This window comes from Oncorhynchus kisutch, linkage group LG10 (genome assembly GCF_002021735.2).
Source record: "Oncorhynchus kisutch isolate 150728-3 linkage group LG10, Okis_V2, whole genome shotgun sequence".
NCBI classification, from domain to species: Eukaryota; Metazoa; Chordata; class Actinopteri; order Salmoniformes; family Salmonidae; genus Oncorhynchus; species Oncorhynchus kisutch.
The window spans coordinates 1,935,358-1,962,970 of record NC_034183.2 but is presented as its reverse complement, the minus strand read 5'-3'; the positions used below and the strand labels follow the sequence as shown (position 1 = coordinate 1,962,970).

Here is a 27,613-nt window from a genome sequence, read left to right as displayed (position 1 = left end):
AAACTAATTTTGCACTTTAATATTTGTTTGTCTTCGAAATGAACAACTAATCTCTTCCAACATTTTATACACTAACTTTGTAAATAAGAAATACAATTTTAATAGCATTAAGAAAGAAAATGTAGAAAAGTTTTTTTGGGGGGGGAATGCTTCTATCAAATGAAAGTAGCTACTTTCATGTTACTTTGAATGTTAAATTGAAATGTTGGTAGCGAACAAGCAAGCATACAGACATGGTGATAACAGAAGAATATGTCCCAAATGAATCCCTATTCCCTACATAGTGCATTAGCTCTGGTCAAAAGAAGTGCACTATATAGGGAAATGTCATTTGGGACGTAGAGCCTGTGGGTCTCACAGACGGCTGTAGCTGCACCTGCAAGACAGAAGGACAGCCTAAACGAAACATGGATTTTCCTTCGTAAAGAAAAATCCATTCAAATTCAAATCATTGATTCATCACCTGGGCAGAGGAACAAAACAAAAGCATCTGAAAGCCTGACACATCTTACAAGTCACAACTACAACTTTTGTCCCAAACACAGTGTTATGTTTGGGGCAAATCCATACAACTGGAGTACCACTCTTCATATTTTCAAAAAACATAGTGGTGGCTGCATCATGTTATGGGTATGATTGTAATCGTTAAGGACTGGCGAGATCCAGGATAAAAATAAAGAAACGGAGCTAAGCACAGGTAAAAATCCTAGACGAAAACCTGGTTCAGTTAGCTTTCCACCAGACACTTGGAGAGGAATTCACCTTTCAGCAGGTCCTAAATAACCTGAAACACAAGGCCAAATATAGAGCGGAGCTGCTTACCAATTAGACAGTGAATGTTCCTGAGTGGTCTAGTTAGTGTGTCTTAAATCTGCTTGAAAATGGTCATCTCGCAATGATCAACAACCAATTTAAGAATTTTAAGAAAAAAAAAAGGGGGAAAATATTGTACAATCCAGGTGTGTAAAGCTATTAGAGACGTACCCAGAAAGACTCACAGCTGTAATCACTACTAAAGGTGATTCTAACATGTATTCACCCAGGATTGTGAATACTTAAATGAGATTTCCATATTTAAAATGTTCAATATATATTTGAAAGAATTGTACAAACATGTTTTCACCTTGTCATTATGGGATATTGTGTATAGATATTTAATCAATTTTAAATTCAGGCTGTAACAAATTGTAGAATAAGTCAAGGGGTATGAATACTTCCTCAAATATGTAAATACATTTGATGCAACTTTTTTTTCTGCCCAAAAGACCACTAGTATTCATCTTGTCTGAATGAAATTATGTTCAGATTCACCCATTCTGGAAGATTGGAAAGCCTTGTTTACATTGCCAGTTTTTAGTTACTCAAAAACAAAATGTGCATATCTGATTCAAATGTTCTTTTTCCTTGCAGCCACATTTCAAACAAACTTGGCCATGTGACTTTATTTGGCGTCAAGTGGTTTTTACGAGTCATTATTTAGATTTGTTTTACACTTTTTTGGTTACTACATGATTCCATATGTGTTATTTAATTAGTTTTGATGTCTTCAATATTATTCTACAAAAATAAATGAAGAAAAACCCTGGAATGAGTTGGTGTCCAAACCTTTGACTGGTACTGCGTGTGTTTGCCAGCTGCTCTGTTGACAGTTCGACAAGAACATGTTCAAGCTAACTAGCGTGTTAATTGTTCACAAACAAAATAGTTAACTAGCTAACTAGCTAGCTAGCTAGTTGACTGCTGTGGCTAGACAACAAAAAAGGACTCGTTTTTTCAAGTTGGTTCATCGAAAAGTGGACTTACATTTTGATTTTGGACATTCAGAGCAACGGGGAAATATCCATTGTTGTCATAACTTCTGTGTGATAGGAAGCACAAGCACCACCACTAATCAGCCTAAACACCTGTGCACACACACACACACACACGTCGTTACTATGACAACTAGCATAGCCATACGAGCGAACGATTTCCGTCTGAACACACACACCCGTCGTTACTATGACAACTAGCATAGCCATACGAGCGAACGATTTCCGTCTGAACACACACACCCGTCGTTACTATGACAACTAGCATAGCCATACGAGCAAACGACTTCCGTCTGAACACACACACCTGATTTGGTCAGTTGCAACTTGCTGTTTGGACAAAAAGGTCTTCGAAAACGGACTTGAAAAAAACCCCCAGCTAATTTGAGCATTAAGGCCTGCAGTGTGAACGAGGCTTTAGAGATCTCATTCTAGACTGATTGAACACACTGCAAATTAAGGTGGCGAAATCCTGGTTGGAGGGATCCCAAATTTCTGCTTATTCGCTCCTGATAGTGGGAATCTTCCAACAAGGATTTCTGAAGAAACTGTGAACAGAATTTTGAATACTACAGTGCAAATACACACCGAGACACTCCTGTTGTATATTCAAGTAATTCATATCACCCAATTTCAGTTGAGAGTTCTATTCTACTGACTCACACAATACTCCCAGTAATGACATTTATTAAAATTAAACATATCATTTTAATTATACTTTCTTAATAATGGTGTCAACACATAAGCATTTTGGGGGCGAGAACGAGTCCTAAATTTGCCAAAACGACTGGGGCAAAAAAAAGGATTGGTTTTGACCGATGGCCACTTTGGTGTCACCTTCAGACTTAACTGCAGCAGCTGTTCTAGATGTCACAGCTCTATGTGAAGCAGCTGTTCTAGATGTCACAGCTCTATGTGAAGCAGCTGTTCTAGATGTCACAGCTCTATGTGAAGCAGCTGTTCTAGCTGATTTTCGATGTGATCTATGCCCCTTTTTTGGCAGTCATATGAAATCTGATGCAGTTCAGTAACACCGGCCAGGAGGGATGGACTGGGACCAGAAATCGATCCACTCTTGAATGGTCAGTCTTCTCACACTGTTGTTAACAACACTGTTTTAATATTCTACCCTCTTATTGATGATTTCCTTTGAAAGTTTCCATTCAACCAGGGAGGTGAGTAGGATGTAATGGTGGGTGGTGTCCCAGGAGATATCCTCTAAACTAGGAGATAGTCCATGGTGATGGTGCAGAAGGTAGAAGAAAGAGATATTCTATTCTCTAGAGAAGAGATACTCAGAGATGGTGTGGAGAGGGTAGAGACAGTAGAGAGAAACACTTACAGAACACAGATATCCTCTCCTCAAGGACTAAGAACAAATATTCTCTAGAGATGGTCCATGAGGAGAGAGAGGGGCAAAGAAAATATATTCTCTCTAGAGATGGTCCATGAGGAGAGGCCAATGTACTCCCATTGGTCCTTCTTAATCCTCTATGTACTCCCATTGGTCCTTTTCATAGCCTTCATGAACGTGTTGTAGCAGCACCCTCCGCCGGCTCTCACAATATCTACACAGACACAGGAGAGAGATGATGTACAGCATCTACACACATGGGAGAGAATATACACAGGAGTACATCAAACATCAAGAACACCTCTTTCCATGACAAGACTAGGTGAAACCAGGGGTCCCTTATTGGACGTCACCTGTTAAATCCACTTCAAATCAGAGTAGATGAAGGGGAGGAAACAGGTTAAAGAAGGATTTTTAAGCCTTGAGACAATTGACACATGGACTGTGAATGTCTGCTATTCAGAGAGTGAACGGGCAAGACAAAATATTGAAGTGCCTTTGAACAGGGTAGCGGGTCAACAGTTTCCTGTGTGTATAAAGAATGGTCCACCACCCAAAGGACATCCAGACAACTGGACAACTGTGGGAAACATTGGAGTCAACATGTTCAACACCTCGTAGAGTCCATGACCCCAATGAATTGAGGCTGTTCTGAAGGGGGGGGGGGCATCTCAGTATCAGGAAGGTGTTCCTAATCTTTTGACAACTCATGTGTATATTGGACATTATCTCCAGACACAGATTTATTTATTTGTACCTTTATTTGACTAGGCAAGTCAGTTAAGAACAAATTATTATTTTCAATGACGGCCTAGGAACAGTGGGTTAACTGCCTGTTCAGGGGCAGAACGACAGATTTGTACCTCGTCAGCTCGGGGGTTTGAACTTGCAACCTTCCGGTTACTTGTCCAACGCTCTAACCACTAGGCTACCCTGCTGCCCCAAATGTTTCAAGGCCTTACCATAGAGGGTCAAATGTGTCACACTATGCCATTTTCAGGTTGTAAATTGGTTCATGTAGTGACGTAAAAGCTTCCAACACACCTGTATTTATCTTGTACTTTTTGCTTGATATCCTGCAAGGAATCCTGGGAGATGTCCCTCTCCAGATATCCTGACAACGTCTCTGTGCAGTTCTCCAGGTCCGCCTGGTTGTTCTGATGACATAACAACAAGTCCGTCTCAGTCAGTGAGCGTTCAGCCTAGTCACCCATATACCACCACATTTCCAATAGGAAATGGTCACACTACCTAGCCACTTTCACCATACCTCAAGTATGACGACAGGCTGTTCTTGAAGGGTTTGAGTTAGCTGTCTATACAGAAGAGTTTAGGGTTGGAGCTGGGGCCGGCTAGCTACCAGGGTTGGAGCTGGGGCCGGCTAGCTACCAGGGTTGGAGCTGGGGCCGGCTAGCTACCAGGGTTGGAGCTGGGGCCGGCTAGCTACCAGGGTTGGAGCTGGGGCCGGCTAGCTACCAGGGTTGGAGCTGGGGCCGGCTAGCTACCAGGGTTGGTTTCTCCCCCTCCCCTTACATCAAAGATGGACTGGCTGTTCTTGAGGTAGAAGGGTTTGGGCAGGGTTTCTTAAACTCAGTCCTCTGGGCCCCAAGAGGTGACCATTTTGTTTTTATCCCATACACTACACAGCTGATACAAATGATCAAAGCTTGATGATTAGTTATTTTAAATCAGCTGTGTATTGCTAGGACAAAAAAAAAAAAAAGTTTGGGAAACCCTGGGTTAAGGTCACACCGTACCTCAAAGATGATGGACTGGTTGTTCTTCTTCAGGTAGAAGGCGAAGACGTAGGTGAACATGAGTGTGGAGCGACACTGACACAGCACGTCCACGGCCTTCTTCAGGAACTGCACCTCGATCCAGGACATGTTGTGCTGCTGCATCTCCTCCATCTTGGCCTTGACCCCGGCGTACAGCTTGTGCTCGAAGCGCAGCGACTGCATGTGGTTCATGTAACGGTTGCAGTAGAACAGGTACCGCTGTAACATTGCTCTGGAGCGCTGTAACGCACACGCCTTAACTTAATTACAGTAGAACAGGAAGTGCTGTAACGCAACAGTGACTATATAACCTACCTACCGCCCACTACAACAGTGACTATATAACCTACCTACCGCCCACTACAACAGTGACTATATAACCTACCTACCGCCCACTACAACAGTGACTATATAACCTACCTACCGCCCACTACAACAGTGACTATATAACCTACCTACCGCCCACTACAACAGTGACTATATAACCTACCTACCGCCCACTACAACAGTGACTATATAACCTACCTACCGCCCACTACAACAGTGACTATATAACCTGCCCTTTTTTACAACGGTAATCGAATGGAAGATATAATAGGTGAAAGTGTTTTGTAAAAGGTTAACCGTGTAGACTTACCTCCTGTGCATCTCTGGCTGCCTTGGCATCGTCTTCATTGTAGCGGTTGCAGTTGTACCTGCAGGATCATCATCATTACGGCTACTTTAGATATGAGGTAGGTACACCAACAGGCTACTTTAGATATGAGGTAGGTACACTGCGAGGTGTTAAATGTGAACGCGTATAATATATATACACTTACAGGAGAGTTTATTATTAGGTACACCAACAGGCTACTTTAGATATGAGGTAGGTACACCAACAGGCTACTTTAGATACGAGGTAGGTACATTGTGAGGTGTTAAATGTGAACGCGTATAATATATATACACTTACAGGAGAGTTTATTATTAGGTACACCAACACATTAGCTCCTACAGACAGTGAGTCCCATGTCTCGCTATATATAAAGCAGGCAGACAGGCATCAAGGCATTCAGTTACTGTTCGACTTCACGTTAGAATGGGCAAAAAAAACAACGACCTAAGCGACTTTGTTCGTGGTGTGATCGTCGGTGCCAAGACGCGCCGGATCCAGTATCTCAGAAACATCCGCCCTCCTGGGCTTTTCACCCACGACATTGTCTAGGGATTATCAAGAATGGTGCGACAAACACAAAACATCCAGTCAGTGGCAGTTCCCTTTTGGGGTGAACACAGCTCGTCGACGAGAGTTCCAAGGAGAAGGGGGGGGGGGGGGGGGGGGGGGGGGGGAGTCATGCAAGCTAACGGGCGGGCCACAAACAGGTCCATAAATACGCAGTACAACAGTGGTGCGCAGAACGGCATCTCGGAAACGCACAACTCGTTGACCCTCGTCACGGATGGGCTATTACCTGCAGACGACCACACCAGGTCCCACTCTTATCTGCTAAAAAAACAACCAAGAAGAGACTCCAGTGGCCATCACCAACACCATTGAGGAGCCTGGAACATGACAGCGCGTTCGGGTTTACTTGAGAGGCCTGGTCAGTCACACCCCCCCCAGACCTCAACCCAATAGAGCATAATGGGATGAGATGGAACGGGCTGTCGGCAGCATGAATGTATCGCCATCCAATCTGCAGCAGCTGCGCGATGCCATCGCGTCACAGTGGACCAACATCCCTGTGGAACGTGTCCGACACTTTGTAGAATGCCCCCGGAGAATTCAGGCTGTTCTGGAGGCAAAAGGAGGAATGACCCCGGGACTAGATGGGTGTACCTTATAAACTGTTTGGTGACTATATATACACAGTATACCATTTAGCAGACACTTGAATCCAAACTTCCAGTCATGCGTGCCTTTTTTTTCTTCCTTTTATGCGTGGGTGGCCTCGGGAATCGATCCCACTATCCTGGCAGTTACAAGAGCCATGCTCTACCAACTGAGCTACAGAGGGCCGTGAAGTGAGTACACGGTCACCTGTTCGGCTTCTCCAGACTCACCAAACGTGTGTGATTCTTACTACTCACCATGCTGAGCCGTGTGGTTCCCAGGGCCCCAGACAGACCCAACAGAACTCAGCTTTACAGCTCTGGTTCCGACACACCATGTGATTGCAGCCGCCGTCCTTCTCAATGGTCACGTGACACTTTGGACACTCCTGTGAAAAAGTGTGCCGAGGACAGTGAAACCCCCTAGTGGAGCGCAGCCAATACCAAGGTATGAAAAACGTCTATCGAGATCACATTAACCTGGGCCCATATTCACACAGCGTCTCAGAGTAGGCCTCTCTTACATCAGTATTCCTAGTCTGAAACGCTTTATAAAATACAGACCACGATGTTCTCTCTGTACAGTTCTGTAGATCTGGACTGGTAACACATCTTGGTGTTATGTAGTGTTATAATCATATCTTGGTATTATGTTACGTAGCATTATAACTATACCTTGGTATTATGTATTGTTATATTATGTAGCATTATGACCATGCCTTAGTATTAGGTGTTATGTAGCATTATAACTATACCTTAGCATTAGGTGTTAGGTAGCATTATAACTATACCTTAGTATTAGGTATTATGTAGCATTATAACTATACCTAGGTATTATGTATTGTTATATTATGTAGCATTATGACCATGCCTTAGTATTAGGTGTTATGTAGCATTATAACTATACCTTAGTATTTGGTGTTATGTAGCATTATAACTATACCTTAGTATTTGGTGTTATGTAGCATTATAACTATACCTTAGTATTAGGTATTATGTAGCATTATAACTATACCTTAGTATTAGGTGTTAGGTAGCATTATAACTATACCTTAGTATTAGGTGTTAGGTAGCATTATAACTATACCTTAGTATTAGGTATTATGTTATGTAGCATTATAACCATACCTTGGTATTATGTTACGTAGCGTTATAACCATAACTTGGTATTATGTTACGTAGCGTTATAACCATACCTTGGTATTATGTTACGTAGCGTTATAACCATAACTTGGTATTATGTTACGTAGCGTTATAACCATACCTTGGTATTCTGCTATGTAGCATTATAACCATACCTTGGTATTAGCTGCAATCCAGTTGGATGTTTCACTGTCATCGTCACACTTTTTAATCCACTTTCTCAGCCACTGTAGGACAGCAGAGCAACAGAGGTCAGCTAATTGTTGCATATTCATCCAGCAACACAGACAAACACTGAGTGTACAAAACATTAGGAACACCTGTACTTCCCATGACATAACCTGACCAGGTGAAAGCTATGATCCCTTATTGGGATGTCACCTGTTAAACCCACTTCAATCCGTGTAGATGAAGGGGAGGAAACATGTTTTTAAAAGCTATGAGAAAATTAAGACATTAATTTTGTATGTGTGCCACTCAAAGTGCCTTTGAACAGAGTATGGTAGTAGGTGCCAGGCGCACCGGTCCATCACCCAACGGACATCCAGCCAACTTGACAACAGCATCCATGCGAAATGCTTTTGACACCGTGGAGTGCTTCTACACCTGCATTGCTTGCGGTTTGGGGTTTTAGGCTGGGTTTCTGTACAGCACTTTGAGATATCAGCTGATGTACGAAGGGCTATATAAATAAATTTGATTTGATTTGAGTCCATGCCACGACGAATTGAGGATGTTCTAAGGGCAAAAGGGGAGTGGTGCACCTCCATATTAGGAAGCTGTTCCTACTGATATGTACACTCAGTGTACATGATATTATTACACGATATGTCGTGTCCGAGGTAGAACCTAGCCCTATGTCGTGTCCGAGGGTAGAACCTAGCCCTATGTCGTGTCCAAGGGTAGAATCTAGCCCCATGTCGTGTCAGAGGATAGAACCCAGCCCTATATCATGTCAGAGGGTAGAACCTAGCCCTATATCATGTCAGAGGGTAGAAGCTAGCCCTATATCATGTCAGAGGGTAGAACCTAGCCCTATATCATGTCAGAGGGTAGAAGCTAGCCCTATATCGTGTCAGAGGGTAGAAGCTAGCCCTATATCATGTCGTGTCAGAGAGTAGAAGCTAGCCCTATATCATGTCAGAGGGTAGAACCTAGCCCTATATCATGTCGTGTCAGAGGGTAGAAGCTAGCCCTATATCATGTCAAAGGGTAGAAGCTAGCCCTATAGCATGTCGTGTCAGAGGGTAGAAGCTAGCCCTATATCATGTCGTGTCAGAGGGTAGAAGCTAGCCCTATATCATGTCGTGTCAGAGGGTAGAAGCTAGCCCTATATCATGTCGTGTCAGAGGGTAGAAGCTAGCCCTATATCATGTCGTGTCAGAGGGTAGAAGCTAGCCCTATATCATGTCAGAGGGTAGAAGCTAGCCCTATATCATGTCAGAGGGTAGAAGCTAGCCCTATATCATGTCAGAGGGTAGAAGCTAGCCCTATATCATGTCAGAGGGTAGAAGCTAGCCCTATATCATGTCAGAGGGTAGAAGCTAGCCCTATATCATGTCAGAGGGTAGAAGCTAGCCCTATATCATGTCAGAGGGTAGAAGATAGCCCTATATCATGTCAGGGGGTAGAAGCTAGCCCTATATCATGTCAGAGGGTAGAAGCTAGCCCTATATCATGTCAGAGGGTAGAAGCTAGCCCTATATCATGTCAGAGGGTAGAAGCTAGCCCTATATCATGTCATAGGGTAGAAGCTAGCCCTATATCATGTCAGAGGGTAGAAGCTAGCCCTATATCATGTCAGAGGGTAGAAGCTAGCCCTATGTCATGTCAGAGGGTAGAACCTAGCCCTATATCATGTCATGTCAGAGGGTAGAACCTAGCCCTATATCATGTCATGTCAGAGGGTAGAACCTAGCCCTATATCATGTCATGTCAGAGGGTAGAACCTAGCCCTATATCATGTCAGAGGGTAGAACCTAGCCCTATATCATGTCATAGGGTAGAACCTAGCCCTATATCATGTCATGTCAGAGGGTAGAACCTAGCCCTATATCATGTCATGTCAGAGGGTAGACTCTAGCCCTATATCATGTCATAGGGTAGAAGCTAGCCCTATAGCATGTCAGAGGGTAGAACCTAGCCCTATATCATGTCATGTCATAGGGTAGAAGCTAGCCCTATAGCATGTCAGAGGGTAGAAGCTAGCCCTAAATCATGTCATGTCAGAGGGTGGAAGCTAGCCCTAAATCATGTCATGTCAGAGGGTGGAAGCTAGCCCTATATCATGTCAGACGGTAGAAGCTAGCCCTATAGCATGTCGTGTCAGAGGGTAGAAGCTAGCCCTAAAATCATGTCAGAGGGTAGAAATTAGCCCTATATCATGTCGTGTCATAGGCTAGAAGCTAGCCCTATATCATGTCGTGTCATAGGCTAGAAGCTAGCCCTATATCATGTCGTGTCATAGGGTAGAAGCTAGCCCTATATCATGTCGTGTCAGAGGGTAGAAGCTAGCCCTATATCATGTCAGAGGGTAGAAGCTAGCCCTATATCATGTCAGAGGGTAGAAGCTAGCCCTATATCATGTCAGAGGGTAGAAGCTAGCCCTATATCATGTCAGAGGGTAGAAGCTAGCCCTATATCATGTCAGAGGGTAGAACCTAGCCCTATATCATGTCATGTCAGAGGGTAGAACCTAGCCCTATATCATGTCATGTCAGAGTGTAGAACCTAGCCCTATATCATGTCATGTCAGAGTGTAGAACCTAGCCCTATATCATGTCATGTCAGAGGGTAGAACCTAGCCCTATATCATGTCATGTCAGAGGGTAGAAGCTAGCCCTATATCATGTCAGAGGGTAGAAGCTAGCCCTATATCATGTCTTCTGCACATACCTTACACTTGACAGGATCGTGCCAGTTCTCCCCACAGTTGAAGCTAGAATGATAAAATACATACCATTAGTATCAATTGTTTCTATTCTCCCCCATGTTGTAGTTGCAGGGATTAGGTAAAGGGTTGCCAACAGGAAGCTATGCTCCCAGAGGAGCCTGTTGTGACTGGTGGCAGCTACGTGGGAGGGGAGGAAAACTCAAGGCTGCCGGGATCTCATACCCAGCCACCGCCCGAGTCTTGACTAACCCAGCCATCTCCCGAGTCTTGACTAACCCAGCCATCTCCCGAGTCTTGACTAACCCAGCCATCTCCCGAGTCTTGATTAACCCAGCCATCTCCCGAGTCTTGACTAACCCAGCCATCTCCCGAGTCTTGACTAACCCAGCCATCTCCCGAGTCTTGACTAACCCAGCCATCTCCCGAGTCTTGACTAACCCAGCCATCTCCCGAGTCTTGACTAACCCAGCCATCTCCCGAGTCTTGACTAACCCAGCCATCTCCCGAGTCTTGACTAACCCAGCCATCTCCCGAGTCTTGACTAACCCAGCCATATCCTGAGTCTTGCCTAACCCAGCCATATCCTGAGTCTTGAGACATTGTTGTTCTAAAGATGCGCCTAAAGACTTCTTACGGAGTAGACTGTACTGTCATTTCATAGTGAAGGGAGGACAAGGCAGATCATTTTGGAGACTTGTCTTACCAGAACTGTCGACCACACTTGCACCTGACCGGCTTGGCGTCGGGGTACTGGACTTTAACGACGTGATGGCAGTCTGGTGCGGGACACCACTTCAACAGTCTATTACACTGGAGAAGTGGGACAGTAAGACCCATTCAGTTACCCAATCTTATTAAATCATTCAAAAAAATAAACGCAATAAATTCAATGCACATTGAATGTAACAGCGGTGTAGTCTAGTCTAATGCACATTGAATGTAACAGCGGTGTAGTCTAGTCTAATGCACATTGAATGTAACAGCGGTGTAGTCTAGTCTAATGCACATTGAATGTAACAGCGGTGTAGTCTAGTCTAATGCACATTGAATGTAACAGTGGTGTAGTCTAGTCTAATGCACATTGAATGTAACAGTGGTGTAGTCTAGTCTAATGCACATTGAATGTAACAGTGGTGTAGTCTAGTCTAATGCACATTGAATGTAACAGCGGTGTAGTCTAGTCTAATGCACATTGAATGTAACAGCGGTGTAGTCTAGTCTAATGCACATTGAATGTAACAGTGGTGTAGTCTAGTCTAATGCACATTGAATGTAACAGTGGTGTAGTCTAGTCTAATGCACATTGAATGTAACAGTGGTGTAGTCTAGTCTAATGCACATTGAATGTAACAGTGGTGTAGTCTAGTCTAATGCACATTGAATGTAACAGTGGTGTAGTCTAGTCTAATGCACATTGAATGTAACAGCGGTGTAGTCTAGTCTAATGCACATTGAATGTAACAGTGGTGTAGTCTAGTCTAATGCACATTGAATGTAACAGTGGTGTAGTCTAGTCTAATGCACATTGAATGTAACAGTGGTGTAGTCTAGTCTAATGCACATTGAATGTAACAGTGGTCTAGTCTAATGCACATTGAATGTAACAGTGGTCTAGTCTAATGCACATTGAATGTAACAGCGGTCTAGTCTAATGCACATTGAATGTAACAGTGGTGTAGTCTAGTCTAATGCACATTGAATGTAACAGTGGTGTAGTCTAGTCTAATGCACATTGAATGTAACAGCGGTCTAGTCTAATGCACATTGAATGTAACAGTGGTGTAGTCTAGTCTAATGCACATTGAATGTAACAGTGGTGTAGTCTAGTCTAATGCACATTGAATGTAACAGTGGTGTAGTCTAATGCACATTGAATGTAACAGCGGTCTAGTCTAGTCTAATGCACATTGAATGTAACAGTGGTGTAGTCTAGTCTAATGCACATTGAATGTAACAGTGGTGTAGTCTAGTCTAATGCACATTGAATGTAACAGTGGTGTAGTCTAGTCTAATGCACATTGAATGTAACAGTGGTGTAGTCTAGTCTAATGCACATTGAATGTAACAGTGGTGTAGTCTAGTCTAATGCACATTGAATGTAACAGTGGTCTAGTCTAATGCACATTGAATGTAACAGCGGTCTAGTCTAATGCACATTGAATGTAACAGCGGTCTAGTCTAATGCACATTGAATGTAACAGTGGTGTAGTCTAGTCTAATGCACATTGAATGTAACAGTGGTGTAGTCTAGTCTAATGCACATTGAATGTAACAGTGGTGTAGTCTAGTCTAATGCACATTGAATGTAACAGTGGTGTAGTCTAGTCTAATGCACATCGAATGTAACAGCGGTCTAGTCTAATGCACATTGAATGTAACAGCGGTGTAGTCTAGTCTAATGCACATTGAATGTAACAGCGGTGTAGTCTAGTCTAATGCACATTGAATGTAACAGCGGTCTAGTCTAATGCACATTGAATGTAACAGCGGTCTAGTCTAATGCACATTGAATGTAACAGCGGTCTAGTCTAATGCACATTGAATGTAACAGCGGTCTAGTCTAATGCACATTGAATGTAACAGTGGTGTAGTCTAGTCTAATGCACATTGAATGTAACAGTGGTGTAGTCTAGTCTAATGCACATTGAATGTAACAGCGGTGTAGTCTAGTCTAACGCACATTGAATTTTCTTATTGTTCCACTAGGAACTCATAAATAACATAGAAGGTAAAACAAGCTTACCTCTACAAAACTATTGGTAATTAAATGTTGGTACTTCAGCTTCACTTTAGAGTCTGTTATGAGTCGCCTGGAGGGGGAATAACAAACTGTTATTACGATCCATGATGTCTTGACAAAATAAGCTAGCTTTCCCTGGGCAAGTGCGTTCGGAAAGTATTCAGACCCCTTCACCTTTTCCCCACATTTTGTTATGTTACAGCCTTATTCTATAATGGATTAAATAAAAAATTAAATAAATCTACACACAACACCCCATAATGACAAAGCGAACAGGTTTTTTGAAATTGTTGCTATTTTATAAAAAAATTAACTGAAAAATCCTTATTTCCATAAGTATTCAGACCCTTTGCTATGAGACCCGAAATTGAGCTCAGGTGCATCCTGTTTCCATTGATCGTCCTTGAGATGTTTCCACAACTTGATTGGAGTCCACCTGTGGTAAATTCAATTGATTTGACATGATTTGGAAAGGCGCACACCTGTTTATATAAGGTCCCACAGTTGACAGTGCATGTCAGAGCAAAAACCATGCAATGAGGTTGAAGGAATTGTCCGTAGAGCTCCGAGACAGGATTGTGTCGAGGCACAGATCTGGGGAAGGGTACCAAAACATTTCTGCAGCATTGAAGGTCCTCAAGAACACACTGGCCTCCATCATTCTTAAATGGAAGAAGTTTGGAACCACTAAGACTCTTCCTAGAGCTGGCCGAACTGAGCAATTGGGGGAGAAGGGCCTTGGTCAGGGAGGTGACCAAGAACCCGATGGTCACTCTGACAGAGCTCCAGAGTTCCTCTGTGGTGATTGGAGAACCTTCCAGAAGGACAACCACATTTGCAGCACTCCACCAATCAGGTCTTTATGGTTGAGTGGCCAGATGGAAGCCACTCCTCAGTAAGACACGACAACCCGCTTGGAGTTTGCCAAAAGGAACCTAAAAAGGACTCTGTCCATGAGAAACAACATTCTACTTATGTAAATGTGATAGGTTTATTTATAAATTAGCCAAGATTTCTAAAAACTGTTTTTGCTTCATCATTATGGGGTATTGTGCGTAGATTGTTCCCCCCCTCATCAATTTAACCAATTTTAGAATAAGGCTGTAACGTTACAAAATGTGGAAAAAATTCAAGGGGTCTGAATACTTTCAGAAGGCACTGTAGCTACTACCAATATGGTGCGTTTGCTATAATTCTGCAGAAATGGGTTGAGTCTGCCTCACTAACGGAGGAGAAACCACATCTAGGTTGTTAAGTAAATGGCTACATGAATGTTGTATGGTGTTGAGGCCTGCTGTAACCTGACTGTCAACATTTAGTCAACAGCGTACTGCAGTGAGACTATACGGCCGTAGTGAGATCAGGGTGAGACTATACGGCCGTAGTGAGATCAGGGTGAGACTATACGGCCGTAGTGAGATCAGGGTGAGACTATACGGCCGTAGTGAGATCAGGGTGAGACTAAGGCCATAGTGAGATCAGGGTGAGACTAGGGCTGTAAATTAGCTTTAGAGCTGCCTACTGGGTCAAGACAGGAAGCTACAGATTAACAATCATGTCCTCAATACAGTCTACAGGCATTAGGGTCCCTTATTGATGTCACCTGTTAAATCCACTTCAAATCAGAGTAGATGAAGGGGAGGAAACAGGTTAAAGAAGGATTTTTAAGCCTTGAGACAATTGAGACATGGACTGTGAATGTCTGCTATTCAGAGAGTGAACGGGCAGGACAACATATTGAAGTGCCTTTGAACGGGGTATGGTAGTAGGTGCCTTTGAACAGGGTAGTAGGTGCGAGGCGCACCGGTTTGTGTCAAGAACTGCTGGGTTTTTCACGCTCAACATTTTCTCCTGTGTATCAAGAATGGTCCGCCACCCAAAGGACATCCAGCCAACTTGACAACTGTGGGTCAACATGTCCCCAGCATCCCTGTGAGACGCTTTGTAGAGTCCATGCCCTAATTAATTGAGAAGGGGGGTGGGGCAAAAGATGGTTCAACTCAATATTAGAAAGGTGTTCGGTGCACTCAGACCATAACAATACTCACATGACTGTGTTGTCATCCACTAAGATGTCACAACTATGGGCAGGGCAGGAGATGGTCTGAAAACAAAAAGACAATGAGTTCAATAGACGGTGACTGAACAGTCGGTGTAACCAGCCCCTTTACATACGATAATTTAGGACGCAGCACTACCTGTCCCACCCCCTCCTCAATGATTTTGGTTGTCAGGTAATCTCCCCAGCACTGCAGACAGAACTTGTGTCCACACTCCAAGCCAGTGAAATACTGTGGGAAAACAAGAAAACAATATTTTAGGATTTCAGACACAGGGTCTCAGGTCTCCGGCCGGAGGGTAGCTCCTTCCAGAGCACAATGTTTGTCACAGCTTCATCTGCATCCAATAGGGCTCGGGTTCATAGTACGCAGTATAGGGTTCCACAAGGGCCCCTGCTCCAGTGACTCCCTACGGGACCGTAGCCATGGATACCACTGGACAGACGTGACAGAGTGTTACGTTGTTTTCACAATGTGTATCGTCTGGCTGCCTAAAGAGCCGTTTCCTGGATAGACCGCTGTCATTTACCCTATCAGGGTGAGATCTGCATTGCCTAGCAACAAAACACAGTGGAATTTCATTGAATAGCCAGTCTCTTGATTAATTTTTTAAAATCTTTATTTAACTCAGCAAGTCAGTTAAGAACAAATTCTTATTTATAATGACGGCCTACCAGGGGACAGTTGGTTAACCGTTCAGGGTTGCAGAACAACACATTTCTACCTGGTCAGCTCGGGGTTCCGATCTTGCAACCTTTCGGTTACCAGTCCAACGCTCTAAACACTAGCCCAGATAGTGAAATTAGCCCAGATAGTGAAATTAGCCCAGATAGTGAACCCTGAAGGAACTGAACCTACAACCTAACTGTGTTAGACGGAGGCATAATGTTTTTGATAAAATGGTATGGAACCGTTGCACAGCGAGCCCAATACAGGTTTACCTTTACCAGACTATATAGTCAGTACATTCATCTTCAGATAGCTAGGTGGACCAGTCATAGTCAGTACATTCATCTTCAGATAGCTAGGTGGACCAGTCATAGTCAGTACATTCATCTTTAGATAGCTAGGTGGACCAGTCATAGTCAGTACATTCATCTTTAGATAGCTAGGTGGGACAAACTCATATCACAGTCAGTACATTTTTCCTCAATAAAGTATCTATCAGCAAAGTCAGAGCTTGAAATGGGGGGGTTGCAGATGAAAACAAATATTGAGAAGGTAATAACCTTATGACATTTAGTTTAGATAACAGATAATGACACGGCAGGTAATATAATTATAATATATGAAGGGACTGACTGAGTTTGGGTAGTTTAGATAGCAGATCTGACACGGCAGGTCCTGGGCAGCGGATCTTGTGCTCATCAGTCTGGTCCTCGACTTCTTACAGGGGTTGATGACGTGGCACTCTGAGAACAGCTTATCCACATTACCGTCAAAATACCTGCAGAGAGAAGAGGAGGAGCGGGAGAGAGAATTGAAGAGGGCACTAGAACAGTCTGCAGCACTCGGCCTCACCCTCTGTTACCCAGCCAAGGAGGGCCTACAGCAGCACCTAGATATTCTGCACAGATTCTGTCAGAGCTGGGCCCTGAGAGTAAATCTCAGTCAGACAAAACAAATGGTTTTCCAAAAACCAGAATCACAAATACAAATCCATTTAGACGGAAAATCCATTGCCCTAGAGCACACAAAAAAACTATACATACCTCGGCCTAAACATCGGCACCACAGGTAAGTTGCACAAAGCTGTGAACGATCTGAGAGACAAGGCAAGAAGGGCATTCTATGCCATCAAAAGGAATATAAAACTTCACATACCGATTAGGACCTAAAAATGGGTTCTACAACAATCCGTTGTAGAACCCATTGCCCTTTATGGTTGTGAGGTCTGGGGTCCGCTCACCAACCAAGAATTCGCAAAATGGGACAAACACCAAATTGAGACTCTGCATGCAGAATTCTGCAAATATATCCTCTGTGTAAAACGTAAAACACAAAATAATGCATACAGAGCAGAACTAGGCCGATACCCACTACTTATCTAGGAAAGAGCCATTCAATTCTATAACCACCTAAAAGGAAGCGATTCCCAAACCTTCCATAACAAAGCCATCACCTACAGAGAGATGAACCTGGAGAAGAGTCCCCTAAGCAAGCTGGTCCTGGGGCTCTGTTCACAAACACAAACACACCCCACTAGACCCCCAGGACAGCAGCACAATTAGACCCAACCAAATCATGAGAAAACAAAAAGAATATTACTTGACACATTGGAAAGAATTAACAAAAAAACTGAGCAAACTAGAATGCTATTTGGCCCTACACAGAGAGTACACAGCGGCAGAATACCTGACCACTGTGACTGACCCAAAATTAAGGAAAGCTTTGACTATGTACAGACTCAGTGAGCATAGCCTTGCTATTGAGAAAGGCCGCCGTAGGCAGACATGGCTCTCAAGAGAAGACAGGCTATGTGCTCACTGCCCACAAAATGAGGTAGAAACTGATCTGCACTTCCTAACCTCCTGTCCAACGTATGACCATATCAGAGACACATATTTCCCTCAGATTACACAGATCCAAAAAGAATTTGAAAACAAATCCAATTTTTATAAACTCCCATATCTACTGGGTGAAATACCACAGTGTACCATCACAGCAGCAAGGTTTATGACCTGTTGCCACGAGAAAAGGGCAACCAGTGAAGAACAAACACCATTGTAACCTTTCCCACATTGTTACATTACAGCTTCATCTTAAAATGGATGAAAAGTGTTTTATACATTTGCAAACATTCATTAAAAAAAAAACTGTTTTTTTGCTTTGTCATTGTGGGGTATTGTGATGTCATTATGGGGTATTGTGATGTCATTATGGGGTATTGTGATGTCATTATGGGGTATTGTGTGTAGATTGATGAGGTGGAAAAAAAACAATGTAATCCATTTTAGAACAAGGCTGTAACGTAACAATGTGGAAAAAGTCAAGGGGTCTGAATACTTTTCCGAATGCACTGTAAATACAACCCATTTTTATGTTCATTCATTTTCCTTTAACTATCTGTACATTGTTACAACACTGTCAATATATAATGGCTAACTTTAGAACCTTAGTGAGTAATGTTTACTGTTCATTTATTTTAGTTTATTTCACTTTTGTATATTATCTACTTCACTTGCTTTGGCAATGTTAACATATGTTTTTTTACCTTTATTTACCAGGCAAGTCAGTTAAGAACAAATTCTTATTTTCAATGACGGCCTAGGAACAGTGGGTTAACTGCCTGTTCAGGGGCAGAACGACAGATTTGTACCTTGTCAGCTCGGGGGTTTGAACTTGCAACCTTTCGGCTGCTAGTCCAACGCTCTAACCACTACCCTGTTGCCCTGTTTGCCAATAAAGCCCTTTCAACTGAACACACACACACTTCATTTCTATTGTAACGTTGTGTTTGGCAATATGGATCAACACGTCTTGCCAATGAAGATAACTGAAATTAAGGAGAGAGAGAAACAAGCTTTGACAAACACATCATCGGCGTCGTTTGAAACCAGCAGAATGAAACGAGGTCATAAAACTGGAGAAAATAAAACCCCCTAACCGGGTCAGTATACCTTTCCATGAGCTTCTCTCTGTCCCAGTTGAAGTGACTCAGAAGGATCCTGGTGATTGTTGCAGGATTCTAACAGGAAACAGAAGAGAAATGGCTGTGTTATACACGCAACAAGTTAGCACCGTATACAGTCCAACATTAGACATGGAAAACGGTCGCTAAGCTGTAGCCCAGGACAGGTTTATAATGTTGTTGTCACCAGTAACAAAAACACTAGTGATTATTATAACATAGACGATATGTATGAGTGCCAGTCAAACCTCATCACTGATCATAACTACGGCATTGTGTTTTACGCAGTTATGTGATATAGCAAGAGATTATCCTGTATTTTAAGAGTTATCCAGAAACGAGAAAGCTTAAAGGGATGGCGCTGGACCTATTCCCCCTCAGGAAACTGTAAAGATTTGGTATGGGGTCCTCAGATTCTCATAAGGTTCTACAGCTGCACCATTGAGAGTATCCTGACTGGTTGCGTCACTGCCTGGTATGGCAACTGCTCGGCCTTCGACCACAAGGCACTACATAGGGTAGTGCGAACGGCTCAGTACATCACTGGGGCCAAGCTTCCTGCCTTCCAGGACCTCTATACCAGGCGGTATCAGAGGAAGGCCATAAAAAATTGTCAAAGACTCCAGCCACCCTAGTCATAGACTGTCCTCTCTGCTACCACACAGATTCCGGTACCGGTACCGCTTGCCGTGTCCATTAGACTCCTGAAAAGCTAATCAAAGGGCTTACCAGACCCCTCTTTTACGCTGCTGCTACTCTCTGTTTATTATCTATGCATAGTTACTTTAACTCTATATGTACATATAACTATAACTAACTCTATAACTCTACATGTACATATTACCTCAATTACCTTGACTAACCGGTACCCTCGCACATTGACTCTGTACCGGTACCCCCCTGTATATAGCCTCTACACTGACTCTGTACCGGCACCCCCCTGTATATAGCCTCCACATTGACTCTGTATCGTAACACCCTGTATATAGCCTCCGCATTGACTCTGTACCGGTACCCCCTGTATATAGTCTCCACATTGACTCTGTACCCTAACCCCCTGTATATAGCCTCCACATTGACTCTGTACCGGTACCCCCTGTATATAGCCTCCACATTGACTCTGTACCCTAACCCCCTGTATATAGCCTCCACATTGACTCTGTACCGTAACACCCTGTATATAGTCTCCACATTGACTCTGTACCGTAACACCCTGTATATAGCCTCCACATTGACTCTGTACCGTAACACCCTGTATATAGCCTCCACATTGACTCTGTACCGTAACACCCTGTATATAGCCTCTACACTGACTCTATACCGTAACACCCTGTATATAGCCTCCACATTGACTCTGTACCGTAACACCCTGTATATAGCCTCCACATTGACTCTGTACCGGTACCCCCTGTATATAGCCTCCACATTGACTCTGTACCGTAACACCCTGTATATAGCCTCCACATTGACTCTGTACCGTAATACCCTGTATATAGCCTCCACATTGACTCTGTACCGTAACACCCTGTATATAGCCTCCACATTGACTCTGTACCGTAATACAGTTGACCATTGGGCGTAAAAAGACACAAAAAAGGTCAAGTTTGATGAAAAAGCTTTACATTTTAAAAAAAGGTTCAAATTCAGGTCATGTGACAATTGTGCAAAACCAAGGGCCCCAATTTATTACTACAATCCTCTGTTTGGTTCAAAAGCACAGCTTCAATAATGTAGCCATAGGGCTACCGGCAGGGGGCGGCTACGGGACCCGACGGGAGGCGGCTACGGGAGCCCGAAGGGAGGCGGCTACGGGACCCGACGGGAGGCGGCTACGGGAGGCGGCTACGGGAACCGACGGGGGGGCGGCTACGGGAGCCCGACGGGAGGCGGCTACGGGAGCCCGACGGGGGGCGGCTACGGGAGCCCGACGGGGGGCGGCTACGGGAGCCCGACGGGGGGCGGCTACGGGAGCCAACGGGGTGGGGGCGGCTACGGGAGCCAGACGGGAGGCGGCTCCTACGAGGCACGACGGGAGGTGGCTCCTGCGAGGCCCTGACCTGGTCTGGTGATGAACTGCCTGCTATATTTAGGGGAGAGTCTGTGTCCCAATTTCCAAAATGGCACCCTATTCCCTATATAGTGCACTACTTTTGACCAGAGCCACTATAAAAGGGAATTAAGTCCCATTTGGGACACAACCACTGTCACGCTGGTGTCTCAACACCGTGCCAACCAAAAACCACATTCATAAAAAAATACAAATCGGATTTTTGAATGTAATCAGCAGCCAGCAACTGATATGGTGGTTTTGCATTTCAGATGAAGTCAAGAGAATACAAGAGGTTTGATTGTAGTGTATTACCCTGATAAGGAAGTTAGCTTCTATCATGTCATGGTGTTGAAAAAATAACAATGGGGGCAGGTGGTCAACTGGTTGGCTAACTCTGGATCATTGCTTGCTGTACAGGCTATGTGTATGGAAACACCTCATAGGAAGAGATCATGTACAGGAAGATATGTAGGCAGGCAGCAGTTGGAGCATGGGGAATACCAACTCCGCCTGTGCTTGTGAAATCAAATTTGATTTATCATAGCCTACAATCTGCTGTTTACCAAGCATAACAGTGAAATGCTTACTTACAAACCTTACTTCCCAACAACACAGAGAGAAAAATAGATAATTTTTTGAAAAAACAACCTGTTTTCGCTTCATCTTTATGGGGTATTCTATTCATACAGTGCATTCAGGAAGTATTCAGACCCCTTTTCCACATTTTGCTACATTACAGCCTTGTTCTAAAAAAGTATTTTCCACACCAATAATTTTATAATTTTTTTAGAATAAGTCTGTAACGTAACAAAATGTGGGAAAGGTGAAGGGGTCTGAATACTTCCTGAATGCACTGTATGAACACAATACGCCACTAAGCGAAAACAGGTTTTTAGAATTTTCTGCAAATGTATTAGAAAATAAAAACAGAATTACCTTATTTACATAAGTATTCAGACCCTTTGCTTTGAAACTCAACATTTCACAAATTAACAAGGCACACCTGTTAATTGAAATGCATTCCAGGTGACTACCTCGTGACTGCCGGTTGAGAGAATGCTAAGAGTGTGCAAAGCTGTCATCAAGGCAAAGGGTGGCTACTTTGAAGAATCTCAAATATACTTTGATTTGTTTAACACTTTGGTTACTCCAAAATGTCCTCACTATTATTCTACAATGTAGAAAATAGTAAAAATAAAGAAAAACCCTTGAATGAGTAGGTGTCTAAACGTTTGACTGGTACTGTATATATATCTCGTACCCCTGCACATGGACTCAGTACTGGTACCCTGTGTATAAAGCCAAGTTATCGTTACTCATTGCGTGTTTATTATTATGTGTTTTATTTGTCTATTTCCTTTCTCTCTGCATTGTTGGGAAGGCCCGTCACTAAGCATTTCACTGTTAAGTCAACACCCATTGTTCACCAAGCATGTGACAAAATAACATTTGATTTGAGACTAGACCTACAATACGGTACAGTTGAGTTCCCTTCTCTAGGATTTGTATTTATTTATTTTATTTCACCTTTATTTAACCAGGTAGGCAAGTTGAGAACACCTTTATTTAACCAGGTAGGCTAGTTGAGAACACCTTTATTTAACCAGGTAGGCAAGTTGAGAACACCTTTATTTAACCAGGTAGGCAAGTTGAGAACACCTTTATTTAACCAGGTAGGCAAGTTGAGAACGAGTTCTCATTTACAACTGCGACCTGGCCAAAAGGATTCATGCCCAGGCTTAGCTTAGAATTTAACACCAATGTTGAAAATTTAAAAATATTACATTGTCAAAATTGAAGAGGTAAATTCTTAGTTACACCAGGTTGTGCCGATACATATAAAGCACTAGTTAGGGTGTCTCTTTAGACCAGAGGCACTGGACCATGGTTTAAAATGTGTTGTTGTTATTGCTGAGGTTATTAAGACATTGACAGGGGCCGTGGGGCACGGTCAGCTGAGCACATCCCAATGGGCAGTTTTACAAAATGATAGTAATGCTGGTGGGGGGGGGGGGGGGAATAGGCTACCTGGCAGATACTTTGATCACAGAAGGGCTGTGGGAGGCACATAACTAGCTAGCTGACGTATACAGCAACGTTTCATGGTTAATTGATAAACTAGCTAACTTTAACTAGTAAGGATATTTGAAAGAGACATCTAGCTAATCACCTTGCCTAGTTGACGTTAATTAGCTTCCGGTTGCGAGTTAGCTTAGCTACCCGACCTTAGCTACCAGCCGTTAGCTACCCGGCCTTAGCTACCCGATTTAGCTACCCGCCCTTAGCTACAAGCCAGATGGCGAAACAACTTTAGTCGATAACATGCAAGATACTAACAAAACACATCTTGTCTTCAGGTAACTAGTCAGCTAATCTAAAACGCCCCGTTTAATTTGTACGGTTACTCTAGCTAACAGCAGGGTAGGTGGCCTGTCAACTTTCCACCGTCCCCGGTCTTTCCTGAACCGACACGCCTCGTAATACCTCACCTGGATGACCTCGTTGACCTCCCTGATACACTCTACCATATGCTGGAGTATCTGCTCGGCAGTCAGCACTTCGAAGCGGTAGTCCTCTTCCTCTTGCCCGGTCCCATGACCACTTCCCCCGGTCTCCAAACCTTCGTCCCGTTCCCCTCCGGCCTCGGCGGGATCGACCAGTTCCACCTCGTCCTCGCCTAACTCCAGGGTGTCTTCCCCCGGTTCCTCTGCGCCGCTGTCTTCGCTACATTCGTCCTCGTCGAAGTCATAGTTATAACCTTCGTCTGAGTCCATTACTCTGTTAATAATAATCGAGAATGTGACAAACCGATGTAGATGCTTGGAATGGGGCAGTTTGCTTGTTATGGAATGGATCCAAACAACAACAACAGCAACAAAAAAACAACAAAACACACACACACGGTCGGGTCGGTCTTGTATTTTTTTTCAGTTGTAGTGAAAATAACAACAAATGTCGCCGCTAGATGAAACCGCGCACAAAGAGACGCGGCGTCGTGACGCACGTCAGTTGGATGACTAGGGGCGAATAAAAACAGGGTCGTGGCTAGAAGGGATCCAACTTTTTGTCAAATTAACGTAAAAAAGTGCAAATTCTTTGCATTTTTTTTTTTTTTAGCTAACCCTAACTCTTTTCCTAACCTTAACTTAATTCTCCAAACCTGCTACGAAACGTAAAATATACTAATGGTGATCCATAATTAATACAAATCCATTAATTAATATAAATACAAATCTGACGTTAATTTGACAAAAGCTGAATCCCTTCTAGCTATGACCTAAAAAGATGCTTACAATGTTTTGTATTTTATTATCCGTGTTTTAAATAAAGTAAATTAAAATAATATTTTGGGGTATATTGAGTGCAGCGCAATGTTTATTTATTTATTTGTAAGTCACTACGGAAGTTCTAGAGCGCAGTTACATTTAGCTTAAAAGCATTTTAAAACTCCATGGGTTAAAGTAGTAAGACATAGATGTAATTGTTGTAAAAATAAAAATAAACTGAGTGTACTTCATTTACTATCATCCTAAATTAAAATATTTAATTATTTTGTCACGTTTATTTTATATTATGCCAATTTCCTCAATGTGGACAGTTTGTGGTACTGCATTTTCACCGCAGAATTACACATCCTTTTTGCTTCAGATTGGTGACGTTCATATAAAAGTTTACAGTCATCACGAATACAGTAAATTGATTGCTTTAAACAGATTCATATATTTGGCTTGGTACTACAGGCGCCTGTCCGTCTCAGGACATAAACGTCTCTGCATTAAAAGTCGATGGCAAACAAATTCACGGATTTGACAGTCATCCTATCACTAAAACGAAAGCCAACCTCTTTGTCACTTTGTAGAACTACCTGTGAGGTGATGATTCATTCAAGTGAAAAAAAAAAATACAGCCACCCAGAATCTCCATCTGACATTCTAGAATTTAGATAACTGTCTTCAACAAATTGTCTTCTAACCAGTGATGTTAAATAGTGTTTGCTTAAACAGTGCATACACACCAAACTTTTGGCCCCTGTGCTATTGATTTCAACATGTTATAGCTTGAAGTGATTAACACATATTCTTTTGTTGTTGTTACATTTAGCGACAGATGCAATTTTCTGGGGGGTGGTTTGGGGAGAGCAGTGTGTTTGTTTCCTGGTTTAAATTCACTCTTTTTCAGGTTTTAACTATACAATTTCTTCCATATAGTCACATGTCCTCATCTGCTTGCATGCTCCTCCCCTATCAAGGTGTTTTGGTACTTCCCTTATGCACTATGTACTTTCTGCATGCTCCTCCCCTATCAAGGTGTTTTGGTACTTCCCTTATGCACTATGTACTTTCTGCATGCTCCTCCCCTATCAAGGTGTTTTGGTACTTCCCTTATGCACTATGTACTTTCTGCATTATCCTCCCCTATCAAGGTGTTTTGGTACTTCCCTTATGCACTATTTACTTTCTGCATGCTCCTCCCCTATCAAGGTGTTTTGGTACTTCCCTTATGCACTATGTACTTTCTGCATGCTCCTCCCCTATCAAGGTGTTTTGGTACTTCCCTTATGCACTATGTACTTTCTGCATGCTCCTCCCCTATCAAGGTGTTTTGGTACTTCCCTTATGCACTGTGTACTTTCTGCATGCTCCTCCCCTATCAAGGTGTTTTGGTACTTCCCTTATGCACTGTGTACTTTCTGCATGCTCCTCCCCTATCAAGGTGTTTTGGTACTTCCCTTATGCACTATGTACTTTCTGCATGCTCCTCCCCTATCACGGTGTTTTGGTACTTCCCTTATGCACTATGTACTTTCTGCATGCTCCTCCCCTATCAAGGTGTTTTGGTACTTCCCTTATGCACTATGTACTTTCTGCATGCTCCTCCCCTATCAAGGTGTTTTGGTACTTCCCTTATGCACTATGTACTTTCTGCATGCTCCTCCCCTATCAAGGTGTTTTGGTACTTCCCTTATGCACTATGTACTTTCTGCATGCTCCTCCCCTATCAAGGTGTTTTGGTACTTCCCTTATGCACTATGTACTTTCTGCATGCTCCTCCCCTATCAAGGTGTTTTGGTACTTCCCTTATGCACTATGTACTTTCTGCATGCTCCTCCCCTATCAAGGTGTTTTGGTACTTCCCTTATGCACTATGTACTTTCTGCATGCTCCTCCCCTATCAAGGTGTTTTGGTACTTCCCTTATGCACTATGTACTTTCTGCATGCTCCTCCCCTATCAAGGTGTTTTGGTACTTCCCTTATGCACTATGTACTTTCTGCATGCTCCTCCCCTATCAAGGTGTTTTGGTACTTCCCTTATGCACTGTTTTCCAGTGTGCCAACTTTTACTATACCACAGGTCAGTACCAGTGTAACGGACTCTCCACCTTTCATAGTGACAATAGTGGATCGGTTGTCCAGATCTGCAGTAGGCTAACTAGCAATCATACTACATGGAAACCCGTTAAAAGCTGCATACATTTTCTATATGAATCGACAAGAACAAATAGGAGTAGCTGATGTGCAGTGGAGAGGCATCATGAAAGAACAGTGAAGACAGGAGACACAGCTGAACCTGTACACTACTGCTACTCGCTGTTTATTATCTACGCATAGTCACTTCACCCCTACCTACATGTACAGATTACCTCTAATCTGTACCCCCACAAACCGACTCGGTACCGGCACCCCCTGTAGTATATAGCCTCGTTATCTTATTGTTACTTTTTATATTTTTTTACTTTAGTTTATTTGGTCAATATTTTGTTAACCAACAGTGCAGTTCAAGAAGAGTTAAGGGCTTGTAAGTAAAGCATTTCACAGTAACATCTACACTTGTTGTGTTCGGCGCTTGTGACAAATAAAGTTTGATTTCATTTCATTTGAAACATCTCCCCTATTGATCTTGTTTAGGGACAATACAAGTATTCCACTGAATGTGCTGTCTGTTGCAGATCATCATCCTCCCAAGTCGTCCTATAATAACGTGGTTCACATTATGCTCCCAGCAGGCCCAGTTATTCAGGAAAGCTTAACACGTGTTCAGCCTCCTCTCCAATCAGAGCGACTATTCCTCGAGCACCTAGAACCTAGAACCTAGAACGCTAAAATTAAATATTGCCTAAATATGTACTATTTTACTTTATAAATGTATTCCCTTTTATGTGTGGCATAAACACAACCAGTGGCATGGTTTCAATCTGATTGGGCTACTTTAAAAGTCTCCTGTAGGTATGCACACGTTCTTCCAAAATACACAATATATACAGAAGTATGTGGACACCCCTTCAAATTAGTGGATTTGGCTATTTCAGCCACACCCGTTGCTGACGGGTGTATAAAAA

The 27,613-nt window shown here is 43.0% G+C and overlaps 1 protein-coding gene across 2 annotated transcripts; it reads right to left on the bottom strand.

The window, feature by feature from the left end:
- On the bottom strand, nucleotides 1-24,322 carry LOC109881919 (E3 ubiquitin-protein ligase arih1). Of its 2 annotated transcripts, none has more exons than XM_031832878.1 (14): nucleotides 23,765-24,322; nucleotides 19,215-19,282; nucleotides 16,897-17,041; nucleotides 15,733-15,825; nucleotides 15,583-15,638; nucleotides 13,538-13,604; nucleotides 11,498-11,604; nucleotides 10,797-10,839; nucleotides 8,057-8,128; nucleotides 7,017-7,147; nucleotides 5,581-5,638; nucleotides 4,923-5,183; nucleotides 4,210-4,322; nucleotides 1-3,379 (listed from the first exon to the last, which is right to left on the bottom strand). In XM_031832878.1, the coding sequence occupies exons 1-14, from the start codon at nucleotides 24,047-24,049 to the stop codon at nucleotides 3,295-3,297; spliced, it is 1,584 nt and encodes a 527-aa protein (XP_031688738.1). In that variant the 5' UTR covers nucleotides 24,050-24,322; the 3' UTR covers nucleotides 1-3,294. The 2 variants fall into 2 exon arrangements, with proteins under 2 accessions (XP_031688738.1, XP_031688737.1); XM_031832877.1 differs by having other exon boundaries at nucleotides 4,923-5,198; nucleotides 23,765-24,303.
- Between the last annotated feature and the right edge of the window lie 3,291 nt (nucleotides 24,323-27,613).

Bases quoted from the DNA above. Each gene is read 5' to 3' on its own strand.
- LOC109881919 (XM_031832877.1), bottom strand. From the start codon at position 24,049: ATGGACTCAGACGAAGGTTATAACTATGACTTCGACGAGGACGAATGT. The intron at 5,639-7,016 runs GTGAGTAGTAAG...ATGATCCTGCAG, and splicing joins GAACCACACGGCTCAGCATG to GTACAACTGCAACCGCTACA. The intron at 5,199-5,580 runs GTAAGTCTACAC...AATTAAGTTAAG, and splicing joins CAGCCAGAGATGCACAGGAG to GCGTGTGCGTTACAGCGCTC.